This window comes from Callospermophilus lateralis, chromosome 2 (assembly GCF_048772815.1).
Source record: "Callospermophilus lateralis isolate mCalLat2 chromosome 2, mCalLat2.hap1, whole genome shotgun sequence".
Taxonomy (NCBI): Eukaryota; Metazoa; Chordata; class Mammalia; order Rodentia; family Sciuridae; genus Callospermophilus; species Callospermophilus lateralis.
Window position 1 is genome coordinate 147,839,805 of NC_135306.1, and position 24,082 is coordinate 147,863,886.

Genomic DNA, 24,082 nt, shown 5'->3' on the forward strand with positions numbered 1-24,082 from the left:
ATATGTGATGGACTCTCTGGGAAAGCTATTGGGATTATAGGCAGATGACCAATTGGTTTTATATCCATTTCTTTCCTGTGCATTCTGAAAGAGGCAGGAAGAGGAAGAGAGTTAAAGTTATCTGTAGATCCATATTCCAGAGATTTCAGCCAGTGCTCTTTAGAGGGGATGATAATATGATTAAAAACTAACATATACAAAGACTCTTATTCTGTCATACCCATTAACTCTGTCAAGTCTCACAAAGACACTATAGGATAGGAAGTAGGCTGGGTGGGCAATATTTACTTGTTCCGGTTTTACAGCTGAGGAAACTAAAGCTCAGAAAAATGAAATGATTTGCCCAAGATTATATCAACTCAAGGTAAGGCTGGGATTCAGATTCATATCTCTGATCCACATCCCATTCTCCTGGCATTGTTGAGGTGTCAGTGGCGTAGGCAACCATTCTCCCTGATAAAGGTTTGAAAAGGGAAGGAAGGAACCCCGTGGTTTAACCTTGATAGCATATATTTGCATCCAGCCCCAGTTATTATCCATTTACCTGCTCCGCTAGTAGTTTAATTTCTCAAGGTCAAAAGCCATCCCTTTTCCTTTCTCTCTCTCTCAAACTCAGGTCTTTGGTAAGCCCCACACTTTTGCTGGGTCTTGGTTTTCATGTCTATAAATGAGGCTGAAGTTTAAATTGGGTCACATTTACGCCAGCTCTCAGAACAGATTCTGCCCACAATTTCCATCACCCTCCCAGTGGACGACTCCCAGTTCCAACACTAGAGGCCTCCAGGACTCCAGCTGACATGATGGAGTGTGGACCCTAAATGCTGAACCCTCTTCCCAGGCTGGCTGCGGAAACTGAACCTCCTCCAGACAGCAGGGCTGCTCCACTCACGCGGATCAAGTCCAGAGCCTCATTAGTCATGTCAGATGACATAGTTAACACTTGGGGCCAGCACAACCAGTTCATCAAAAGCCCCTATGTGCCTGGCTCCATCACTGCAGCTGAGGAACTACTGTATGTAGAGCAGGCAGCACATCAGAGGAACAGCGCCAGAGTGCTTCTAAATTGGTTTTGATTAATTGCATAGACATGTCTTTAATTGGTGCCAGGATAGCGGCCAGAGAATTTATGGGAAAGCAGGATGTTATGCTTTCATTCCCTGATGTCCCATAAAGCAGTGAAAGATGAGGAACAGAATCACTGCTCGTTGGAAATTTATCGACCGTGCAGACCCAGAAAATACAAATAACTATCTGAATCGAAACCTAACCTCATTTTCCCAACTCATTGGAAACCATGCATGTTCCCCTCTGCCCTGCCTGCCCGCCTGCCTGCAAAGATGTGCAGTTGAGCAAAAGGTGTGATTTCTAAGAAATGAGCTAGACCTGAGACAGTGTCCTCAGCTTTCCCCAGGTCCTCCTAGAGAAGACCTGGAGATATCAGCCCCTTGAGAAGCTCCTCTTCCTCCAGCTCAACACCCTCCCATGAACTGATATCTGAAGCATTCATTCACACATTCATTCTTTCTTTTCTACCTCTTGTAGGTTTAAGACATATGTACTGAATATGTACTGTTCTGGTGCCAGAAGGAATATAGAATGGAGACAAGTACAGAGCCTTCCTTTGGGAAGTGATTCTTTAAGAGAAGACAGGTCCATGGATGAACTAATGCATTGCCAGTGGTACCACATAAGAGATGAAGCATTGGAATTTGGCATCAAGAGGACTTGGGCTTGAATCTCAACTCTGAATCTCAACTCTTTGAATCTCAACTCTACCTGCCTCAGGTAGTCTCTTTGATGGTCTGAGTTTTAACTACAGAATAGAATAACACTGCACATGGCAGTTGTGAGGCCAGTAAAAGCACAGGCCTGGCAGTGATCAATAAATGTTGCCACGTCTGAATAAGCACCATCAGGGAGGTTCTGATAGAGTGCTATGAGAGATTTCATATATTCCAGAAACAAATGGTTACTGATCACAGATCCTGTGCCAGGCTCTGTGCTATGCATTGGATATTTACATAGGAGCTCAGTGCTGTCCTAAAGAGTAGCAGTGATTTGGAATGGTAACAATGGCGGTGCATTACACTGTGCACACACAAATCACTCAGGATTAATGGGGAGGCAGTGGTCACTTCTACCTGGGAAATCAAGATAGATTTGCCTGAAGAGGCAATACTTGAATTGAGTTCAGATGCATGATAAGATTTTCATTTGCAGATAAAGGAAGAAGGGTGTTCCAGGCATACTGCTATTGTTTTCTTCTGCTATGGTCTGGATGTGGTTTGTCTCCCAAAGGTTCATCTGACTGTTAGCTTGGTCCCTAGCATGGTGGTATTGAGAGGTGGTAAAAACTTTGGCTGCTTTGTGCTATGTATAACCTGATATTTTCATATTTTTAATTTGTTTATTATCTGTCTCTCCCACTAGAGTGACAGACAGGTTCATGAGAACCTGAGATCCTGGCTATCTCTTCTTCCACTCCTTTAAAACATCTGGAGCATTGCCTGTAGGTGTTCCATACATGTCTGTTACATTACAAAATCAACAACTGGAGGCACAGGAGTATATGCTGCAGTCAAAAAACCTAACATAAGCATGGGGCCTGGCACACTACAAGCACTGGGTTTTTTTCATGAAATTAAAAAGGCAAGAGGAATTGAGGTAGGTGATAACAGAAGATGTGACCACTGAGCAGCACCCTGAAAGCAGAGAAGTATAACAATGTGATGGGATTGTTAGTGGAAGGACCAGGAGGAACAGATCAGAAAACTTTGAAACCCTTTCCAATCTCGAGCTTCCAAGAATTTCTCCGGAACAGATCATCTCTTACCACCCTTCCTGGTCCCCTCACTCACACCCCTTCTTTCCACTCCACCCTGTCTGGAGGCTGTAAGACATCTGACACATCATTTCCTGCCAATGTAAATCACAGACTGATGTGTGATACTCATTCTCAGTTTTTACCATCCCCCAGGTAGAGATGGCCCCATAGTCAGGGTGGAGGCCCCAAGCAAAGCCAGTCTTTCCACAGGGTGGCAAACAGAAGGGAACTGTTTACCCACCAGCACCTTCCTGGCTCTGCTCCCAGATAATTTTATGTCCTTTGGTCCTGAATCTGGGCCTTGGTTGGATGCACCTCAGTTCACTTACTGGAGCACTGACGTGTGACTGTTTAACTGCTGCTGCTTCCTGTCCCAGCAATCCTGTGCTTCAGGGACCATGGGAAAGAGACAAGAAAGAAAGCTTTATACGAGGTAAGTCTTGGCAGTAATAATAAAGGCCAAAGACTAACTTCCACTTACATAGTGCTTAACAATTTACATAGCCTTAGAGAACTCCTATTCATCCTTCAAGACCCTGCACAAATGTTTTCTCTTTTTACCAAACTTCAACTCTATCAGGTAGAGCATTCCCTCTATACTTGGTAAAAACTCTGTTGTTGCCGTTGTTGCCTTGCAACACTCTTTATTTGTGTACCTGTCTGATTTCCTCCATTAAATCTTCAATTCCTTGGGTGTCTTCTCTCCCAGTAAAATATATTTCTTTATTTAAAAGCAATGTCAATGTTCATTATAAATAATTTTCTAATTATAAAAGTAATATTTATAGTCACAATAATAAAATTGTATAAAAGTATAATGAAATTTTAAATCCTCTATAATTTCATCACCCAGATAAAACCACTATTAACATTTTGGGTGTATCTTGATCCTTTTTTAGCATAGAAGAAGTAAAAATGAGACTATACAATGTATATGTTTTTATAGTGTGATTTTATTACCTATTGTGAACATCTTCAAACAACATGGATGATTCTTTAAAAATATCATTTTAAATGGCTGCATTATTTTATTCAGTGTGTATACAATAATTAACCTAACAATTTCCCAATTGTGGGGCATTTTCTTTTTACTCTTTTACAGAAAAATGCTGCAATGAATAAACTGCATATGTATACATGTCTTTGTTGGCATCTCTTTTCCTAAGAAGTATTCCTAGAAATGTTTTTTCTAGGCCAACTGGCTTAAACTCTTTTAAGGTTCATGATGCTCACTGCCAAATTACTCTGTGAAAGAAAACCAATTTATAATTTCCCCATTGCAAGAGCATGCCCATCTCTTAAAATAAAGTGTTGTCTGGTTTGCAGCCAATTTTCAAATAAAAGGTATAGAAATTCTTAAAGCAATGGAAGCACTATTCAAATAAATATACCCTTTTAGGTTGAAGTCTTGGGAGAAGGCAACTCTAAGTTTGGTATAAATGTTGCTAAGTTTAAGAAAATTATCCTCCTCAAAGGAGCTTGGAGGTGTTTCTGGATAGTGGGGGAAATACCTGTTGGCCTCTACATCTTTCTAGAAGTTCTCAGGTTCATGAGAACATGGCTTCCCCTGTTTGCTTTCTTCTACACCCTCTTCTGCTCCAAAACAGCCTTACCTAGTAAACAGGAGAAACCTCTTTCAGAGTATCTGCTTCAGCAAAATGCCAGTAAAATTGCCCATAAAGACTAATGATGGAGAGAAACCAAAGGTACCAATCTACCCTTAAGATACCTGGAAGTCTTGCTTGAGATTTTATGAACAGTCTGAACACAAAACCTGTTTACCCACTTGAAGTCTTATGGCTTTGGCAATTCAGACAATCTTTCTGAGTGGTGAGCTGGGTATCCACTGAATACTAACGCATAGAAGATGGAGCTTCATTTCCTGCCAAGTAAAGTAGCTAGAAATGAGATAAACTAGATTTTTATTTATATGAAATTTCCAGGATAAGCAAATCCACGAAACAAAAGTAGATCAGTGGTTTCCATGGACTGGAGTAGGAGAAATTGGGAGTGATTAGTAATGGTAAATGGGTATGGGTTTGTTTGTTATTTTGGAGAATGACCACAATGTTCTAAAATTAGTGTTGAAAGTTACACAAATTTTCTTTTATTGTGGTATTTGTGATTAAACCCAGGGGCTCTCTACCACTGAGCTATACCTTCAGCCCTCATTACTTCTTTTTTGAGAGAGAGTCTTACTAAGTTCCTGAGGTTGCCCTTGAACTTGTGATCTTATATTACTATGCCTGGCTAGTTACATAATTTTTTAAATATATTCAAAACTATAGACTTACATTTTAAAAGGGTGAGTTTTACTGTATATTAGCCATATTTCTATAAAAAGTAAGCAAAGAAACTGATACACAGATTTGCAAATATAAACAAACATTGGTTGTTAAAACATCTAATTGTGGGGTAAGTGGGTAAATGGTTAAAGTAAGTTAGAACTAAAATACTGAAACTCAAATTGCTTAGATGTCAGAAGAGGGTAGAGATCAGAAATAAATAATTCTAGGGGCTGGGGTTATATAGTTCAGTGTTGAGCACTTGCCTAGCATGTATGAAGCACTGGGCTCAATTCTCAACCACTGCATATAAATAAATAAAATAAAGGCCCATCAACAACTAAAAAACTATTTAAAATAAATAAATAATTCTAAAGCTCCTGAAATCTTTACAATGAACTAGAGATACTGATTAACTTCATAGTGCTAAGTCAAGTATCCACATTAATCATGTTGGAACACCCATAGAAAAAACAGAACTAGAATAACTTTCAAAACACTAATGAGAATAAAAGGGATTAAATAAAATAACCATATCAATAGAAGACAGAATAAGAGAAAACACATGGCAATTAGACAAAACAAAATGAGGTGGAATATCCCCCAATATATCATAATAATAAGAAATATATAAACTTGCTTAAGAAAAAGCAAATATTCTCAGATTGGATTTTTTTAAAATATCAGTGGTACATTGATTACTAGAATACATTAAAAAACAATGACACATATTAAAGAATGGGGAAAATATACTAAGCAAAATAATGCAATATTAATCAACTTTATTAACCTAACTCACAAAAACATTGTTAATGATAGATGGTAAAAGAAAATTCATCAAGAAGATATGTCCTAGTAGAATCATTATTATTCAAGTACAGGTATGAAGACACAGATTGGTGTGAATATACTATGTATACAACCAGAAATGAAAAATTGTGCTCTATGTGTGTAATAAGAAGTATAATGCATTCCACTGTCATATATATATATATATATATAAAAAAAAGAAATACCAAAAAAAATGCAGAGGGGGAAAAAATCATTCTAATATCATATACTCAGATAATAATAAAAGTGAAGTACATTCATTTTCAAAGGTCACATTTACTATTCATGGACCCTTGCTAAATGACCATTAAAGAAATTATATCAATAAAAAATGTGTAATAAAAAAAGAAGATACGTCCTAGAACCTCTATGTACCCACTGGCAACATTGCCTCCAAATATATAAAGCAAAAACTAACAGAATTACAAAAAAAAAAAAAAAATAGGTAAGTCCATATGATGAGATTTTTTTAAAATATTAATTTTTTTCTTTAGTTTTAGGTGCACACAGTATCTTTATTTTATTTTTATGTGCTGCTGAGAATCGAACCCAGTGCCTTGCACATGCCAGGTGAGCGCGCTACCACTTGAGCCACATCCCCAGCCCCCGATGAGAGATTTTTAACATACTTCCCTCTATAACTGCTAGGGTAAGCTGACAAAATATTAGTATTGAAAATTTGAACACTATGACTATCAAGCTTCTAAGACTTTCCAAACTTAAGTTCCTAGACCCCGATAGTCCTTCTTCCCTTTGCCAAGGTGTGTGAGGCTCCCTGTACAGTGCCATTATAAACCTTACCTCTGGATTCAGCCAGGGGAAATGTACTGCGATTTATCAGTTATGGTGAAATCACTTTTACTAGATTGAGCTCTGGTAGGAAGTTATGGGCTTATTTGAAAGGATGGTACAGAAAAAAATCCTGGGGAATGGATCTCCATACTGGTACATTATTCAGATATCATACAGTATCTACTTAATAGGAATCTTGGAAGAAAAAATTGTAAAATCTGTGTTTCTCATGAATAATAAGTTTTGTGTATAGTTTACAGGCACTAAATTCTTAACTAATATTTCTACTTTGCTAGGATCGCTGGGAAACTCGCAGCTAAAATTTGATGACTTTATTCAACAAGTTATAAAAAATAATAATAATACTTAATATCTATTGAATGCTCCACACACTATTCCAAATGCTTTGCATGTATTTAACCTTCATCTTCTGTCAATGAAATAGGACTATTATTATTCCCATTTTAAAATAAGAAAATTGAGGTCCAGAAAGATTACATAATTGACTCAGGATATATAACTCGTGAAGTACAGAACCATAATTTGAATCCAGGCAGTCATCCTTCAGCACTATTGACGTTACCTCTTTGGATCCTACAATATGCACACCTGTGTTCCAATAGTGGCCTCTGGCTCTAATAATTCCCTATGCTTAACTTTCACTTTTAGCCAAGATGTAGAAGTAGGAACTAGATTTATCTTCCTGCATGAAACAGCTTGAAATCTGGACAGAACATAAAATATAATGGTTTGAACCAGCAACAGTGGTATATGCCTGTAGTCCCAGCTATTCAGGAGACTGAGAAAGGAGAATCACTTGATCTCATGAGTTTCGAAACAAGCCTAGACAACACAGTGAGCCCCTATCTCAAATATTAGTAAAAAATTATTATTTTTTATTAGTAGTAGTAAAAAATAATAATGATTTTTTTTAAAGCAGTGCTGGGGATTGAACTCAAGGCCTCACACATGCTAGGAAAGTGGCTTTTTACCATTGAGCCACATCCCCAGCCCTAATAATAATGATTTTTTAAAAATATTTTATTTTACTTTTACATGGTGCTGAGAATCGAACCCAGTGCCTCACGCATGCGAGGTGAGTGCGCTACCACTTGAGCCACATCTGCAGCCCTAATAATGATTTTTAATACATTGAATATCATGGTCATCCCTGAGAACAAGGTAGAATTAAGGTCAGCTTTAAGATTCTCCCTGTTGACTTCCTGGGGAGAGTTTCTAGAAGCCATGATGTTGGGGGTAAACCCAGAATGAGCCTGCCTGATAGTTTATGTGAGTTGAATCTGGGGAAATCAATGTGGCTAGAGTTTATAGGGAAGAAAACCATAGAGAAGAGAATTGCACAGAAAGAAAGCTATGTCTATCTGCTGAGGATCCCCCACAAGTCTTCAGCATGTATAGGAGTAAACTACCTAAGGCCAGGGAAAGAACTAGAAGGGCCCATTCTCAGAGATAACAATGATTCAATTCCTGATTCTAACACTCAGCATGACAAGAGTTCACAAGAAATCAAGTGGGTTTTGCTACAACAGGTTACTCTGGTTCCATCCAACAAAGCTCAAGAGTAGTAGCCAAAAACTATTTCCAAAAAGCAAAAGGGCCCCGTTATGAGGAGAAAAATCAAATCAACTGAAACTGAGGGAAATAGGTAGAACTGATAAATCAGGACATTGTCATGTTCCTCACAACTAAAACACTCAGGATCACTCCAAGTGAACTGGGCTGCATGAAATAATCACACAGAGAAAGAGATATCTTTTTCTTTGGGATCCTGTGACAGCTCCTCTGACCCTTAGGGTCTGCAGAAGGAGAAAAGAAAGCATGTGCTGAACACTTTTATTGAGGAGAAGCCATTTAAATGAAGCACCGGGTCAGGTTTCAGGGAGTTGAGTATAGTTTTGTGATGTCTGGTGTCAGCAGGTTGACTGACATCTAGGAAGGCCACACCCAAAGGCAGAGCAAGAGAAGGGGACACACAAAGGGAGTTTCCATGGAACATTCTATCCCAAACTCGGCAAAGGGGTAGTATTACAAGGGAATAGGTGAGTGTATTTCAATCCATGGGGCGACACACTTACATCTTAAGACATGCCATCAACTTCCTGGACTGGGACAATGTCCAGGTCACTACAAAATGTTAAAAAAAAAAAAAAAAAAAAAAAAACGCTTCAGAATGGAAGGCGCAACTCATTCAGAATGACTCCCCACAGACATTAAAATAGTTAAAAATATTATATGTAATCAATAATCTAAAGACTGGATTTGTTAGTAGAGACACAGAACATATCAAAAAGACCCAAATCATAGTAGCAACAGATACACTCAGTGTCCATATCTGGTGTCTAAAAATTTTCAAATAATATATTTAGATATCACCTCTTGCCTTCCAGGACATGAAACTTAATCCTTCCCCTTCCCCTGAGTGTGGGCTGAATGTGGTGATTGGCTTCCAGAGATGAGAAGGGGAAAAGAATAGCTTCACAGAAAGAAAAAAAAGTGGCAAAAATTTCCTTAAAGTTTCTATTAGCAAACTGAGCGCAGAGTGGCACAGGTCTATAATCCCAGTGACTCAGAGGCTGAGGCAGGAAGTTTTTGAGTTCTTAAGCCATCCTCAGCAACTTGGACCTAAGCAACTTAGTGAGACCCTGTCTCAAAAACAAAACATTAAAAGGGCTAGGGATGTGGTTCAGTGGTAAAGTGCCCCTAGGTTAAATCCCCTATAACAACAACAAAAAAAAGTTTTTAATCATCCAGTAACTAAAGTTAATATCATCAATGTTTTGTGGCTATTATACTTTCTATTATAATAATAAGAAGGGTATTTCAGCACAAGGCAGTGAGTTCAATGCCCAGCACTAAAAGAGAAAGGAGGAAACCAGTGAAACTCCACACCATGTACAACCACAAGAATGGGACCTGTTTCAGTCGGCTTTTTCACAGCTGTGACCAAGGTTCCGACCAGAATAATTGTAAGGAGGAAAAGTTTATTTGAGGGCTCATGGTTTCAGAGGTCCATAGAAGGCTGGCTCCATTCCTTGGGGCTTGAGATAAGGCTGAACATCATGGCGGGATAGTGTGGCAGAGGTAAGCAGCTTACATCAGGAAGCAGAGAAAAAGAGAGACTCCACTCTCTAGATACAAAATACATACCCCACAGTCATGCCCCTCAAAAAACCATTTTCTCCAGCCACACCCCATCTGCCTTCAGTTACCACTCAGTTAATTCAATCAAGGATTAATTCACTGATTGAGTTAAGACTCTCAAAATCCAACCATTTTTCTTCTGAACCTTCTTGCATTGTCTCACTTGTGAGCTTTTGGGGAACACCTCACATCCAAACCATAACAGATCCTAATTGGAATAAGTTATACTCCATGTATTATGTATAATGTGTCAAAATATACTCTACTGTCATGTATCTAAAAAGAACAAGTAAAAAATACATATCCAAAAAAAAAGAAAGAAAGAGAGGAGGAAAAAGGTTACTTCACTTCTATTATTCTTTCCCCAAATCCATAACCTCAGTCTAATCATACCATAGTATCAGACAAACCCAAATTCAGGGATATTCTATAAAATATATGATCAGTATGCCTCAAAACATTCCAGATCATGAAAAACAAAGCCTGAGAAACTGTCAGATCAGAGGAAAATAAAGAGACATGACAATTCAATGGAAGGTGGTATATTCTCAATTGATTTTGGAACAGAAAAAGGACTTTAGTGGAAAAACTTTTGAAATGTGAATAATGTATGGAGTTTGTGTAACAGTCAAAAAAAATAGTAATGTACTTTTTTTAAAATATATTTTTTAGTTGTAGGTGGGCACAATACCTTTATTTTCTTTTTATGTGGTATTGAGGATCGAATCCAGTGCTTCATATATGCTAGGTGAGCACTCTACCACTGAGCCACAACCCCACCCCCTAATATATATATATATATATTTTTTTAATACCTAGGATTGAACCCAGGGGCACTTTATCACTGAACCACATCCCCAGCACTTTTTTTTTTCTTTTTTTGAGACAGGGTCTAAGTTGCTTAGGGCCTTGCTAAATTGCTGAGGCTGGCCTTGAACTTGAGATCCTCCTGCCTCAGCTTCCTGAGCTGCTGAGGCATGCACCACCACACCCAGCAGTATATTACTTTTGATAATTGCACCACAGTAATATAAGATAAAACAGAGAACTGGAACTGGAAGAGAAATCACTTTGTGATTGTGTGTGTGTGCTGACGATTAAGCTCAGGAGGGCCTCCATGTGCTCTAACACTGAGTTATATATCTCCAATTATATTACCTTTGCAAATTTTCTGTAAATTTGAAATTATTCCAAAATTTAAAATATACTAAAAATCCAAATCAAAATTCCTTAGAGATGGAATCTACAATATTTGAGATGAAAAATATACAAGATGGAATAAAAATAGAGTAGACATTTCAGAATGAAAAATCAGTAAACTTGGAGACATAGCAAGAGAAACTATACCAAAAAAGTACAAAGAGGAGACAAACAAAATAAGAGCATCCGTTAGCTCTGGGACAACTTCAAGTGGTCCAAGGAGGTAACTGGAGTTCCTGAGAGGAGGGTGACAGAAAAAAGTTGTGGAAATAATGGCCACAAATTTTCCTAATCTGATGAAAACTTTAGGCCTACAAATCCAAGAAGCTCAATGAAACCCAATCACAAAAAACAAGAAAACTATACCAGGACATATCATAATCAAGCTGCATAAATTCTTAAGAGGGGAAGGAGACAGTGTGTACAGAGAAAGATAAGCATTTTACAGACTTTTCATCAGAAACAATGCAAGCCAGGGGACAGTGGAACAATCTTTGTGATACAGAAAAGAAAAAAAAAGGCCTGTCAATTTATAATTTGATCAAAAACAAAGGTGAGAATGGGGAAAGCATAGTGTTTATCAACAAGTGGTGCTTGGACAACTGGCTTTCTATAAGCAGAAACAAATGAATATGGACACTTATCTCACATGATATACAAAAACAAATTCAAAATGGATCAAAGGCCAAAACTAAATAACTCTTAGACTTCATTAAAATTAAATTTGGGGGGCCTCAAAGAATACTATCTACTAAGCAAGGAAATCCACTGAGTAAAAGAAAACATTTGCAAATAATATATCTGTTAAAGGTCTCGAGAACACGGAACTCATACAACTCAACAACAAAAGACAAAAAAATAAAATAAAGGACAAAGGACTTGAATAGAAATTTTGCCAAATCAGATATACACTTGTCAAACAAGCACTGGAAAAGATGTTCAATGCCATCATCAGGGAAATGCAAATCAAAATCACAATGAGATATCACAAGTGTTGAAAAAATATGGAGAAATTGGAACCCTCATGTCCTACATTGCTGTTGGGAATGTAAGATGGTACAGTGGCTATGAAAAATGATCTGTGAGTTCCTCAATAAGATAAACATAGGATTACCCTATAATCCTTCCAATTCCATTCCTCCTAGGTATATCCAAGGGAACTGAAAACAGGTATGCAAACAAAAATGTGTACATATATGTTCATAGCAGCACTATTCACAATAGTCAATGGGTGAAAGAATAAACAAAATGTGATATATTGATACAATGGAGTATTATTCACCTTCAATGGAGAATGAAGCATTAATATGTACTGCAAAATGGATGAACCGCAAAAACATGATACCAAGTAAAAGAAGCCAGCTGCTAAAGATCACATGTTGTATAATTCAATTTATATGAAATTTCCAGAATAGCAAAACCATTTAGAAAGAAAGTTGATTGATGACTGTCAGAGGCTGGGGGTAAAAGGGAAGGGGAGTTACCATCTAATGGGTATGAGTTTTCCTTATGAAAATGCTCTGGAATTACATAGTAGTGATGGCTGAGCCACACTGTAAATATTCTAGATGCCAATGAAACACACTTTAACATGGTTAAAATGGTGAATTTTGTTATGGGAATTTTACCACAACAAAAAAGCAATTACTATAAAAGTCCTTTCTTTCATTCATCCATCAAACATTTATTCAGCAGTTCCAGGCAAGATTAATCCTGGATGCCAGGAATACAGAGAAGAATCAGATGTGATGGAGAGAAAACCCATCATGCAAACAATTAAGTTCAGTTAAATGTTACAGTTTTGTTTTTTGGTACTAGGGATTGAACTCAGGGGCACTCAAGCACTGAGCCACATCCCTAGCCCCTTTTTTTATTTTATTTAGAGACAAGGTCTTGTTGAGTTGCTTAGCACCTCACTAAGTTGCTGAGGCTGGCTTTGAACTATGATCTTCCTGCCTCAGCCTCCCCAGCTACTGGAATTACAGGCATGTGCCATTGCACACAGATAAACATTAGTTTTTAACGTAAGAATATGCATTGTGTACTGGGGATGACTGCTTTACCAATGGGGTGACAGGGAAGATGTATGGTAAGGCTGAGACTTGAGTGTTGAGAGGGAGTCTGCCAGGTGGAGGGCAGCAGGAAGGCATTCCGAGGAGAGAATGGGGCTGAGCCAGCTCAAAACACTAGTGTCCAAGTCTCTGGTTTTTAACAAACTCCAAATCAAATAGCACAAGTGAAACATAGGGGGTGGATTTCAGGACAGTATGGCGAAAGGTAGGTGAAAGTAAGAAATGATAGAAGAGTGACGCAGACCCACCCAGATGTAAGGGTGAAAGAAAATGTAATTCTGAGTGGGTCACTTGGTGGGTGGCATCCACATAACAAGTTGAGTACAAACGATGTTGTGCTCTTGAGACACACCACACTAGAATAGAATATATAACCCCTTTCCCTACTACCTCACTTCATCTTATGTATTCTACTACTTGTAATAGTTTTAATTATTTTCTTTCTTTTTCTTCTTCTCTTCCCTCTCTCCTCCTCTCCTTTTCACTGAAACCTTCTCTTTTCTTGGGCTCTCTTTATTTTCCTGTTTGAAACATGTTACTATGGAAATGTCATGGCACACTATACTGGAATTACAAGTGAAGTGTAAAGAATTTTTAGAACATGTAGAAATACAAGATCAGGGTATAGGGATGTAAACCTTAATTATGTGAGAGCATCATGACTTCAGACATCGTATCATAAATACAAATACACTTGGAAATCTGAGATAGCACAGAGGAGATAGTTGAGAGTTTTATTAAGATTTATGGTCCCAGACTTTAAGAACGTATGTGAGAAATATTAAAAACCCAAAACATAACACATCACTTGGGAAGAACATCTGGAAAAAAAAAAAGAATGACAGAATTCCAACATTTACTTAAGAATACACACCTCTGGAAGAAGGACCAGAGGACCTAGACACCCCAGGAAAATTTAGAAAAACCCTCCACCATGTTGCCATAAATATACTCTTTAAAAATTGTGTATAAATCAACTGTTGGTAAATCATTTGTTAAATGCAAGGTTGAACATGATTTTAATGCAAGGTTTAACATGATTTATAAAGGAAATATTACCAATGGTATAATAGAAAAAACTCACTGGATTGAGAAAGGCTTAAGGTTCTTCATTATTATGCTCTGTCACCAACTAGATGTGTGATTCAAGAAAAGTCACTCAACTTCTCTGAGCCAATTTCCTCATCCAATCGGGGTTATAATTCTGATTTTTCACTTATTAGCTTCTTCAAGCAAGATAACAGGGGTACTGACCCACGGCCTAGTGTCCATTTTCTTCTGAGAGATGATATGCTAAGTCAAATCCTTGTGGATAGAGTTCAGGTCCCTTCTAGAAGAGTTAGGGGTGACACAGCCAGAAACCAGTTATCAGTGTGCTATTCATTTCACCTGTTCATACCACAGATTTCTCATTTCCACAAGTATGGTAAGTATAATGATTCCAATTTTTTTGTTCCAAATTGTTTACAAAAGCTTGTTCCTTAGACAGTCCTCTGGGAAAGATCTGTGGTTGGAGCCACCTTCTTCCCCTAGCTCACAAAGGTGGGTACTGACTCAGGCAGGGGCTGTATCCTCTGTGCCTAATACAGGCCCAGGCCTAATGAAGAAATTCAGTAAATTCTGTTTGCTGGATATTTCTGAAGGAGGAAACTACGACACTGAGAAAGACTTGAATACCAGAGATAAACTTCTGGCTGATTGTTCATATATTTCTGAACTTTCCAATTTTTCTACAGTGAGCAAAAATACCAAGAAACCACAGATGTTAAAGCTTCCTTTTCCTGGCCCCAGTCTCCTACAAATAATGTCGTAGCCAGTCTCGTAACACTGCAAGTTTTCCAAAGTCTGGCATAGGACACAGGGCACACGCTTCTCTTTAAGAGAAACAGTCATTAATACGTCTCCTGGTTTGTTTTGCTTAAAAAGCAATTATAGTGTGCATTTGTCTTTGTGGACTAACACCTGCCATTCAGCCCTACTCAAAGACTCCTGCCAACTAGTTCCAGAAAAGGCCATTTCTAACAGTATTTAGGCATCACCTTGATTATTCTGCCATACAGAAAGTACAAAAATAACTAAGAATTTGTCTTTTTAGGTAAAAGCAGGCTTAGGCCTTATTAACTAGCAGGAGACAGAAGGCAATAATTGCTCAGGCCTTTTGCAGATTGCTACAATCACGTAGAATAATTCAGGTGCTGGGAGGAAGAAAAAGAAGCAAAAGATACTATCTACAGAGCACTTATTACCTGCTAGGTCTGGTGTCGTGTACCTCATATATTTTATTGATATATATTATTTAATATAAGCTTCACATTTAATAATCACTAACAAATATATGTATAATGTGTATAGTTTATTGTTTCGTTTGCAGTACAGAGACAACTTGGGGTGCTCTACCACTGACCTATATCTCCAGCCCTTTTTACATTTTATTTTGAGATAGGTTTTCACTAAGTTGCTGAGCCTGGCCTCAAACTTATGATCCTCCTGCCTCAACTTCTGAGTGGCTAGGATTACAAGCCTATGCTACTGCATTTGGTTAATATACTATATTTGACTCATTTATCTTATTGCTTGTCTGTCTCCCTCTCTTAAATGCATGCTCATGTGGAGGAATATATTTTGTCTTATTTATTGCTGTATTCTGTGTCTGGAATGGTGTCAGATACATATAAACACTCAATAAATATTTGTTGAATGAAAAAATGAACAACTTCATGAGATAAAGGGTATTATTTTACTCTCACAGATGAGTAAGCTGAGATACTTGGAAGCTGCAAATGAACTGCCCAATCACCCAGCTAGCTAAGGAACCAAAACTAAACCCCAAGTCTCACTCTTGTCCTTTATATAAACGAGGGACTTACACTTTAAGATTTTGAAGAATTCATCCAGCTTGACAAATTTATAAATTATATGTCTATAAAACATGTATTTACCTTGTATACATATTTAAAGGCTTGAAACTTCACCAATATATTTAACATTTTAATGATAATCATTTTTTTAAAACAACAAGTACATGTTTTCCCACCAGAACAATTTCATCTATGGGTAGGCATTAGCAATATAATATCTCACTTTAAAATCCTACAATGTGATTATTATTCTTCAGACATAAATAAAAAGTACAATAATTTTGGACACCATCAAAATAACATTTGCAAACCTTAAGAGTTTTGTAAGTCACATTAAAGATGATTAATGATTTGCATGTAGCATTCTCAATGCTGAACATAAATATTCCAGTATATATATCCTTGTTGCTTGAGTGTCCCAGTATGGGAGGAGGTAGACTTGGCACACTGAAAGCTATTCCTATACTAAAGAAATTATATGGAAGGCTCAGAATTCTTCAGAGAATCAGCTATAATAAAATCCATGTTAAGAATTCATTTTGTATGAGAGAATGTGAGAGTAAAATCCAAAAGAGGTTAATTTTACCCAGGAGAGAATTTCATATCCTTTTTCATTTGTCAGAATATACTTGATTCATAAGTGTTCTTTCACCTACCTAGGGCCACATAACAGGAAATTCCACTCATGGCATCTCCTAATAACAACTTTGGTTTTTTTGTAGGCATTTTGGTCACTTTCCCTTCTCCTCTGGGGAAGTTCCTTTTCCCTTCTGTTGCAAACCAACACAATATCATACAGCCTCCATAGACCCAGCCAATTAATTTGTTCATGGATCACACTACGGATGTAGCCTTACTCTCTATTGCCAACTTTTGATGCTATTTTTTATTGATAATAAAAGTAACATTATTTGGAGAAATATTCTTTAGAAGTATAAAAAACAGAAAAAATTAAAAACACCCATAAAATTCAACCACGCAGAATTGGCAGATCCTTTCTAGCCACTGGGGGAAAAAAACATTTTGGGGTTCCTATGTACAGTTTGTATCACTCTTTTCACTAAACATTATAAACACTTTTGCTGTGCTGCTGAATACTCTTAATAAACATTTGTTATGTTGACTGCATACTAGGTCTATTGTATAGTCATGCTATAATTTATTTAACTGATTTTCTCCTGTTGGACTTTTAGATAAGTAAGCATAAATTTTGCCCACATTTTAGACTATTTCTTTAGGACAGATTCCCAGAAGTGAAATTAGAGGATCAGAGGATATAAACATTTTTAAAGCTCCTCCTAATAGATACTGCCAAATTGTTTTTCAGAAAGCTGTTGCCAATTTACACTTCCAACATTGCCAGCATGTTTTTCTACCAATATAGATCCATGTAAAGGATAATAAAATTTAAGTGGAGCATACGTCCTCCCATTATTAATGCAGTTGGAGAAGCATCATGACCACGGCACAAAGTCTTGGGGCAAAGGTCATACCTATTTCCAGGTTTGCAGTTAACGAGGAGTTAGTATGAGCACATGGAACTGTGAAGAGTAAAGAGTCATATAATTAGATTTCAGACTGTCAAATGTAAGGCCTGTGTCTCTTTTGTTTATTGCTGTACCTCAGCACACAGGACAGTGCCTGGTACTTCAGCCACTCAACGTTCATTGAGTGAATTAATACAGAATCTTCTTTCAGATAGCCTTTCAGCCAGTGGAGGGTTGATTTACTCCTGGTTCAAGGGAAAAATGATTGGCTGATCACTCTTATAAAGTTCTGTTCAACCTGAAGATTCTATTGCAACTTTGGAAAATCAGCTTAAGCGAAGGTGATACAATAAAGATCTCTTTAGAGGAAAAACAAGTATACTCATCTAAAAGTACATACTCTGGCACCAGTTACAACAGTTACAAGGTTAAAAAAATTTTATATATATACACACACACACACACACACACATACATATATACACACAAACATATATATACATAAATATACATACATATACACACCCATATATAGTATTTATTTTTATAAACTTGCAAAAAAAAATTTGTGTTTTGCCACCTCCATAGTACACACTTTAATAGGTGATTAGGTGATAACATATTCAAATGCCATGGTCAAAGCATTTTCAGAACTACCTTTAGTTCATTCCATTATTGCCAATTGCAACTTGGCACCATTTCTAATATTGCCAAAATAGGTTTTGAGATATTACATGGGAATAACACAGGTGGTAGTTTGCAAAAAATCATTTTTAATCAAAAAGCTGAAAATTCATTTTGTGAACTGGAATATGGTCAAGGTGAAATAGCCAATCATTCAGTTCTAGGTCATTCTCTTGGTCTCAAGATTCCACAATTTCTGTATAGTAAATCGTCAGACACTGACAGATCCGCTTGGCCTTAACAATGTTATTGATGGAAAACAAGCTATCATCTGTCATATATATATACACACACACACACACACACACACACACACACAAACACACACACTAGATCAGGGGTAGGCAAACTATGGCCCATAGGCCAAGTCTGGTACACAACCTGTCTTTCCATGGTCTATAAGCTAAACAATTTTTTTCTTAAATATTTTTTTAGTTGTCAATGGACCTTTTTTTCTTTTTTTTAATTTATTGATACGTGGTGCTGAGAATCGAACCCAGTGGCTCACACATGCTAGGCAAGCACTCTGCCACTGAGCCACAAGCCCAGCCCAACAATTTCTTTTTTACATGTTTAGATGGTTGGGGAAAAAAATCAAGATTATATTTTGTAAAAACTATGTGAAATTCAAATTCTAGTATCCCTTTATAAAGTTTTATATGAAACATAGCCATGATCCTTTGTTTTCATATTAGCTTTGTCTGCTTTAGCACTAACATGTTGAGTAAGTGCAACAGAGATGATAGAGCCCACAAAGCCTAGGATGCTTTCTTTATAGAAGTCTGCTGACCCTTCAGTAGACCCAAGTGGGTCCTTGGAGGTACTGAAGCTCCCCACTAGACTGTTTCTGGATATTTATACTGGGTGATACAACTTGTACAATATTTGTAAAGATCCGATAAGGCAGAGGCTAGAGAGAACATAAATATAGAAGGATTGCCTCCGATAGGATGTAAAGGCCTGGTAAAATCTAGGAGGGCTGATCCCTGCAGCATTAGTTGAAGAATGCAGAATAACATAGTTCAGGAGCAAAGGGAGGCTCTCTAACTGAGATCCTGGTGAGACGTAATCCCAGGGAGCCTAGCAAGGCTTGCTGGTGATGATATCTGCAAAGAGCAGGCAAAGTGAATCGTATATGCAACGGAGTGACAGACAGTTCCCCAACAGTGATCCACTCCTTTAGTAGGTGTCCTTAAGTCATTTAGAATCCAGACTTATCTGGGCATCTCCCATATCAAGTGTGGACTTTGACAAAGAAATGGATCTGAAAGGAAGGCTCTGGAAAGTAGGTCCCAGGTATACATTCTCCCCAAAAGATAACATTTCAAAAAGGACTCAGAGCCAGGGGCAGAATTTAGAAGACTATAGAAACGTACTTGAGTTTTTCTCAAAGATTGGTGAAATTTTTTTTCTCTTTTTAAAATAATTTTTAATGGGGTAAATGGAGCAGGACAGAGAGTAAGAGAATTAGATAAAATTAATGATCGGATGATCTGCCCCAGGAACAATCTATTCCTCTTGGACTTTAGCTGTGGCACAGAACATTCCATGTGGACTCTGAATCAAAATGGGAGTGAGAATATGGGTGGGTAGGGGAAGATCTACCTAAATGCCAAAAAGATTCACTGATTGTGTTAAGCTTGAGAATTACGGTCAAGGTTTGCAGATTGCCAACTGTTCTCCTAATGTCCCACAGAGAGCCACGCTTGATCTGCAATTAGGTGAAACTTCTCCTGCCAGGCAGAATACAGTGGCTGGGAGAATGGGATTTGGATGTTATAGCTCTGAATACTCATGATTCTCAGGGCCAGAGGTAAGGAAATTGCTTTCTTGAGAAACTAGTTGCATATGGGGAGTACAACCAACAGTGGCTAAGAGAGGCAAGGACCTCCTCCCATCCTCCTGGGCACCGATGCTCCTTATAAAAAGAAACAAAATCCAGAATATATATTCCCCTCGTTGCCCTACCCACTTCTTGAGAGGTGGGTAGGGGTACAGCAGACAATTTCTGCTCCAATGGCACAGTGGCTAAAGCAGAGAGGTCAAAGAGGGACCCAAAATTCACAGAAATAAGAGTAAATTGAGTGAAAGACCATAACAAAAGAGCAATTCAAGGATCAACACACCAAAGTGGCCAAAAGGTGCTCTTGGACGTGTGGTCCAGAACCAGAAAACAAACTGGTGAAGAATAAATTGAGAGGGGTATATGCATGAGCCAAAGACAAGAGCCTTGAGTGTGATGCAGGGCTGGATTTGAGATTACAAGATCAGGAGCTCAAGAGACCTGGCCCACAAGTACAGGCCAGGGTAAATGTGGGTCAGCAATGGAGTACATCTGGCAAGTGGGTACATAAGGAATTCTAAGAACTCCCTTGGATACTCCAGGGTGATCATGTGGAAGTCTTGGGTTTAGCGATTTGAGTAGTCTCACTATGTGAGACTAGATTGCTCTGGATGAGTTTTAGGACAGAAACTTTACTTCTCAAAAATCTGAAGCATGACATCATCACTGAATATTTTATGGGAAGCCTTGCAAAGGGACAATGGGTTCAAGTGGTAGTTCAACTAATGACTATTTAGGACATCATCTAAGGATATAAGCTGTCCATTTCATGACAGACACTTGGAAAAATTTGAATTCACACTCCAATTACCTTACTTCCAGGTGTTCTGTGTTCAAACACTATCTGGGCCAACTTCGCTTCTAGTATCCTATACTCCTGCATGGGTCTTGGTCCGGCATTATCACCAGGGAGCGGCATCATTACCCCAGCCCTGCTTACAGGGAATGCAATAAAACCCAGAAATAAGTTCTTGCAGGACCTCTGTGTTATTATAGGTTGGAGTTAATGTCTTCAGGTGTTGTGGGATTCTAGCCTGCGCCCAGGAACATGTGATTGTGCAATTATTACAACAGGGCCTGAGCAGGATAAATAAATTCAGCAATAAAACTGCAACAATGAGGGGTGGGGATTTGCTCCTGAAGTCCAGTGTGCTTTGGGGAACCCAGGACTTTGTCTGAGGTAAGAAGACTTAATGGTCCTAAAACAAAATGTCTAGAAATTGCAAGTAGATGGAAATCTGCTGGGTTTAAGAGTTTTCTTATTATCTTTTCTTTGTAGCACAAGGTCTAGCTTTCAAAGTTTCTCCAAACTGACAGGTATTAGAGAGGAGTTTCTAACTTTTTGAAAGTGGTAGACAATGAAAGAACAGAACTAAAAGTTACCTGTGTGGAATGAATAAGTGTGGAACCTCTATTATTCCCCACTTTAGTTTAGTTCCTTACTTGTTAAAGAGGAGCTGTTGTGTCAAAATCCTTGGGTAACACATAGACACCAACCAATGCTGTGAAATGCTATTACCCCCTGGCTTCTCCTGTTCCCTATCAGACATTCTGAGACGTTGCTAGTTTATGTGGTAATAGTTGGAAGCCCCTGGGGGAAAGTTCCGATCCATAAGTCCTAGCAGAGCAGCAGAAACACAGAAGACAGTTTGGACACAGAGAGACTACTTTTTGAGGTTCAATGGGAAAATCAGATAACCAAAGAAATGCATTATCACAAACCTACTCACAGACTTGGGGAAGTAATTTATAAACTGCCAGCAGGCATAGAGTTGAGGACAGGGGAGAGAAAGCAAATTATCTCCCATTATTCATCTTTTGCAATACCACCACCTTCCCCTTAATCTTTGTTATTTTAGCCAAGTATCATCACTTTCTGTGGCCACTTTCAGGTTGCCAGCCTCATGCTGTTTCACCAGCCTGGGAAGTGTTCCCTAATCTCATAGCCCTTTGTCTCACCCTTCCTCATGAATCCAGTTCAAGAACCAGCTCCTTTGTGAAGCCCAACTGCACCTGGTGATTTCATTTAAGAACTTTACATTGTCACTGCCCAGAAGTGTTCTAAAAACAGCGGGTGCTCAAAACACATCAAATAGACTGCAGACTCCCTTAATTTAGGGTCTGGAGAATCATCTGGTCTTTCTCCTCACATATCAGTCTTGGCCTGCGTCCCCTAGTTTATATTTCCTAGGGTCAGATCTTCCTCTTCCAGTGAGGGGAAACCCAAATAAATAGGGGGGGGGGGGGCAAAGCACAAGACTAGAATGAAACAGATCCAGTTGTTCTGTGAAAGGGAGGTCCAAAAGAAGATCAGTATTGGTGGCCAACCCCCGCCCCCCAGAGCTCCTACCCAGTCATTTGGGCCTTTGACCCAGATTGTTCAACAGGTCCATAGGCCACTGCCTTCTGTACCATACCTTAGGCTCTAACTGCAAAGTAAATGAAACAGTAGGCCTTTTGGGGTCCTCCCAGAAGACATTTCTCCCTGTGCACAAAGATATGGATGATCCCCTGAGGCAGAACGTTGAGAACAAAAGAACAGGACAGCCACAACAAATTGACGTATGGGCAATGAAGATATCCAAGCTTATTAAGCAAGAAAAATATAAAGAAGCAAGCAACAGAAGTCAACAACCAAAGCACTTCAAAGTGGTGAAAAACAAGGGAGATGGCCACAGTCCAGCATAAAATAGGAAGGCCATGCCAGCAAGGAGGAGCGGTAGAGAAGACCAAAAACAGGAGCAGCAAATGAAGTTGCCCAACAGTGATGCAACTTCCTAGCTCAGGTTCAGCTACCCTCAGATTCTTTTCACCAGGGTGTGAACCAATCCTGGGCCACTCTGATGGGAAAGCTGGCAGAAGATGATGGCTGCAGAGGTTGGTTGTCAGGGTAATGGATTCTGGGACCCGACACAGACAGAGGCATTTCCCCACCAGCTTCCCCCTGCAGATGACTCCATGTTTCAGAACTTGTTAACTTCTTCTTCACACATGAGCTGTTTTTCCTAGTGTCCTTTGACAGATGTGATCGCAAATCAAGTTTTCCAGGTTTAGGCTCATCTTTCAAAATACCTGATATGACTTTGGCAGAAACCTTCCTCATGTTCAAGTTTTCTTTCAGAATGAGTCTAACGGTTTCTTTATCTAAATTTAACTCTTCAGCCATCATCCTCACGGTTAACTGCCTGTTTGAACAAACCAAGTCCTTGACCTTCTGGATATTTTCATCTGTCCTGTGGGTGACAGGCCGACCACTTCGTGCATCGTCTCGAACATCTTCCCGCCCTTCTTTAAATCGTCTGTGCCAGTCAAAAACTCGGGCCCTTGACATGACTTCATCCCCATAGGCTTCTTTTAAAAGATGGTGGGTCTCACTTGCAGACTTGTTCAATTTCACGCAAAATTTTATACTAATCCTTTGTTCTAAATAGCGGTCACTCATTTTGACAGTATACACAGGAAAGTTAACAGGCCACAATTATGAGGGGAAGACAGAGGGACCAATCTCTATAGGGCTATAGGCATAATCATGTCGCTATTCTTTCTCCCCTGGAAACCCCGTCAGGAAAGAGTAATTGCTTTTCTGATTTTTCGCCCCTTAACGTCTGATCTGAGAAGCTAACGGGGCCAAAGAGGAGCTGCAAAGTCAAGAAAAATCAAATCCCCTGCAATCCACGTCTGCGTCCAAATCGTACACGCAGCTCTGCCTGGAGTTTACAAATTGGTCACCAAGATCGTCCCAATTCCGCGGCTCTATGACTTCTGCCATACACGTCTAAAGTGGTGGCAACTTGAACAAGCAAGGAAAGATGCAATGGTGATGTAACGTGCAAGCTCGCCCCAGATCTGCAGAAACCCGCACACGCGAAACCTACCGGAGGAACCTAGCGCCCGCCAGCTACAGAGTCCCGAAAGGCTGTCCCGCATGCGCAACTCGCTCCATGAGGGTTAGGCTGTGCGCAGGCGCACTACGGTAGCCTATGCCAGGCCCCGCCTCCGCCTTGCCGCACCCCGGCAAAGGCGCGCTTCCGTGCGCGTGCCCAG

At 38.9% G+C, this 24,082-nt stretch overlaps 1 protein-coding gene across 2 annotated transcripts; it reads right to left on the reverse strand.

The window, feature by feature from the left end:
* Positions 1-990: 990 nt before the first annotated feature.
* Gvqw3 (GVQW motif containing 3) lies at positions 991-23,569 on the reverse strand. 2 transcript variants are annotated; one of them, XM_076846612.1, is made up of 2 exons: positions 23,009-23,569; positions 991-1,247 (listed from the first exon to the last, which is right to left on the reverse strand). In XM_076846612.1, exons 1-2 carry the CDS (start codon positions 23,478-23,480, stop codon positions 991-993), a joined length of 729 nt encoding a protein of 242 aa, XP_076702727.1. In that variant the 5' UTR covers positions 23,481-23,569. The 2 variants fall into 2 exon arrangements, with proteins under 2 accessions (XP_076702727.1, XP_076702726.1); XM_076846611.1 differs by lacking the exon at positions 991-1,247 and having other exon boundaries at positions 22,761-23,569.
* Between the last annotated feature and the right edge of the window lie 513 nt (positions 23,570-24,082).

Bases quoted from the DNA above. Each gene is read 5' to 3' on its own strand.
- Gvqw3 (XM_076846612.1), bottom strand. From the start codon at position 23,480: ATGAGTGACCGCTATTTAGAACAAAGGATTAGTATAAAATTTTGCGTG. The intron at 1,248-23,008 runs GTTCTGAAACAT...CGATTCAGATAG, and splicing joins TGTGAAGAAGAAGTTAACAA to TTATTTGTATTTTCTGGGTC.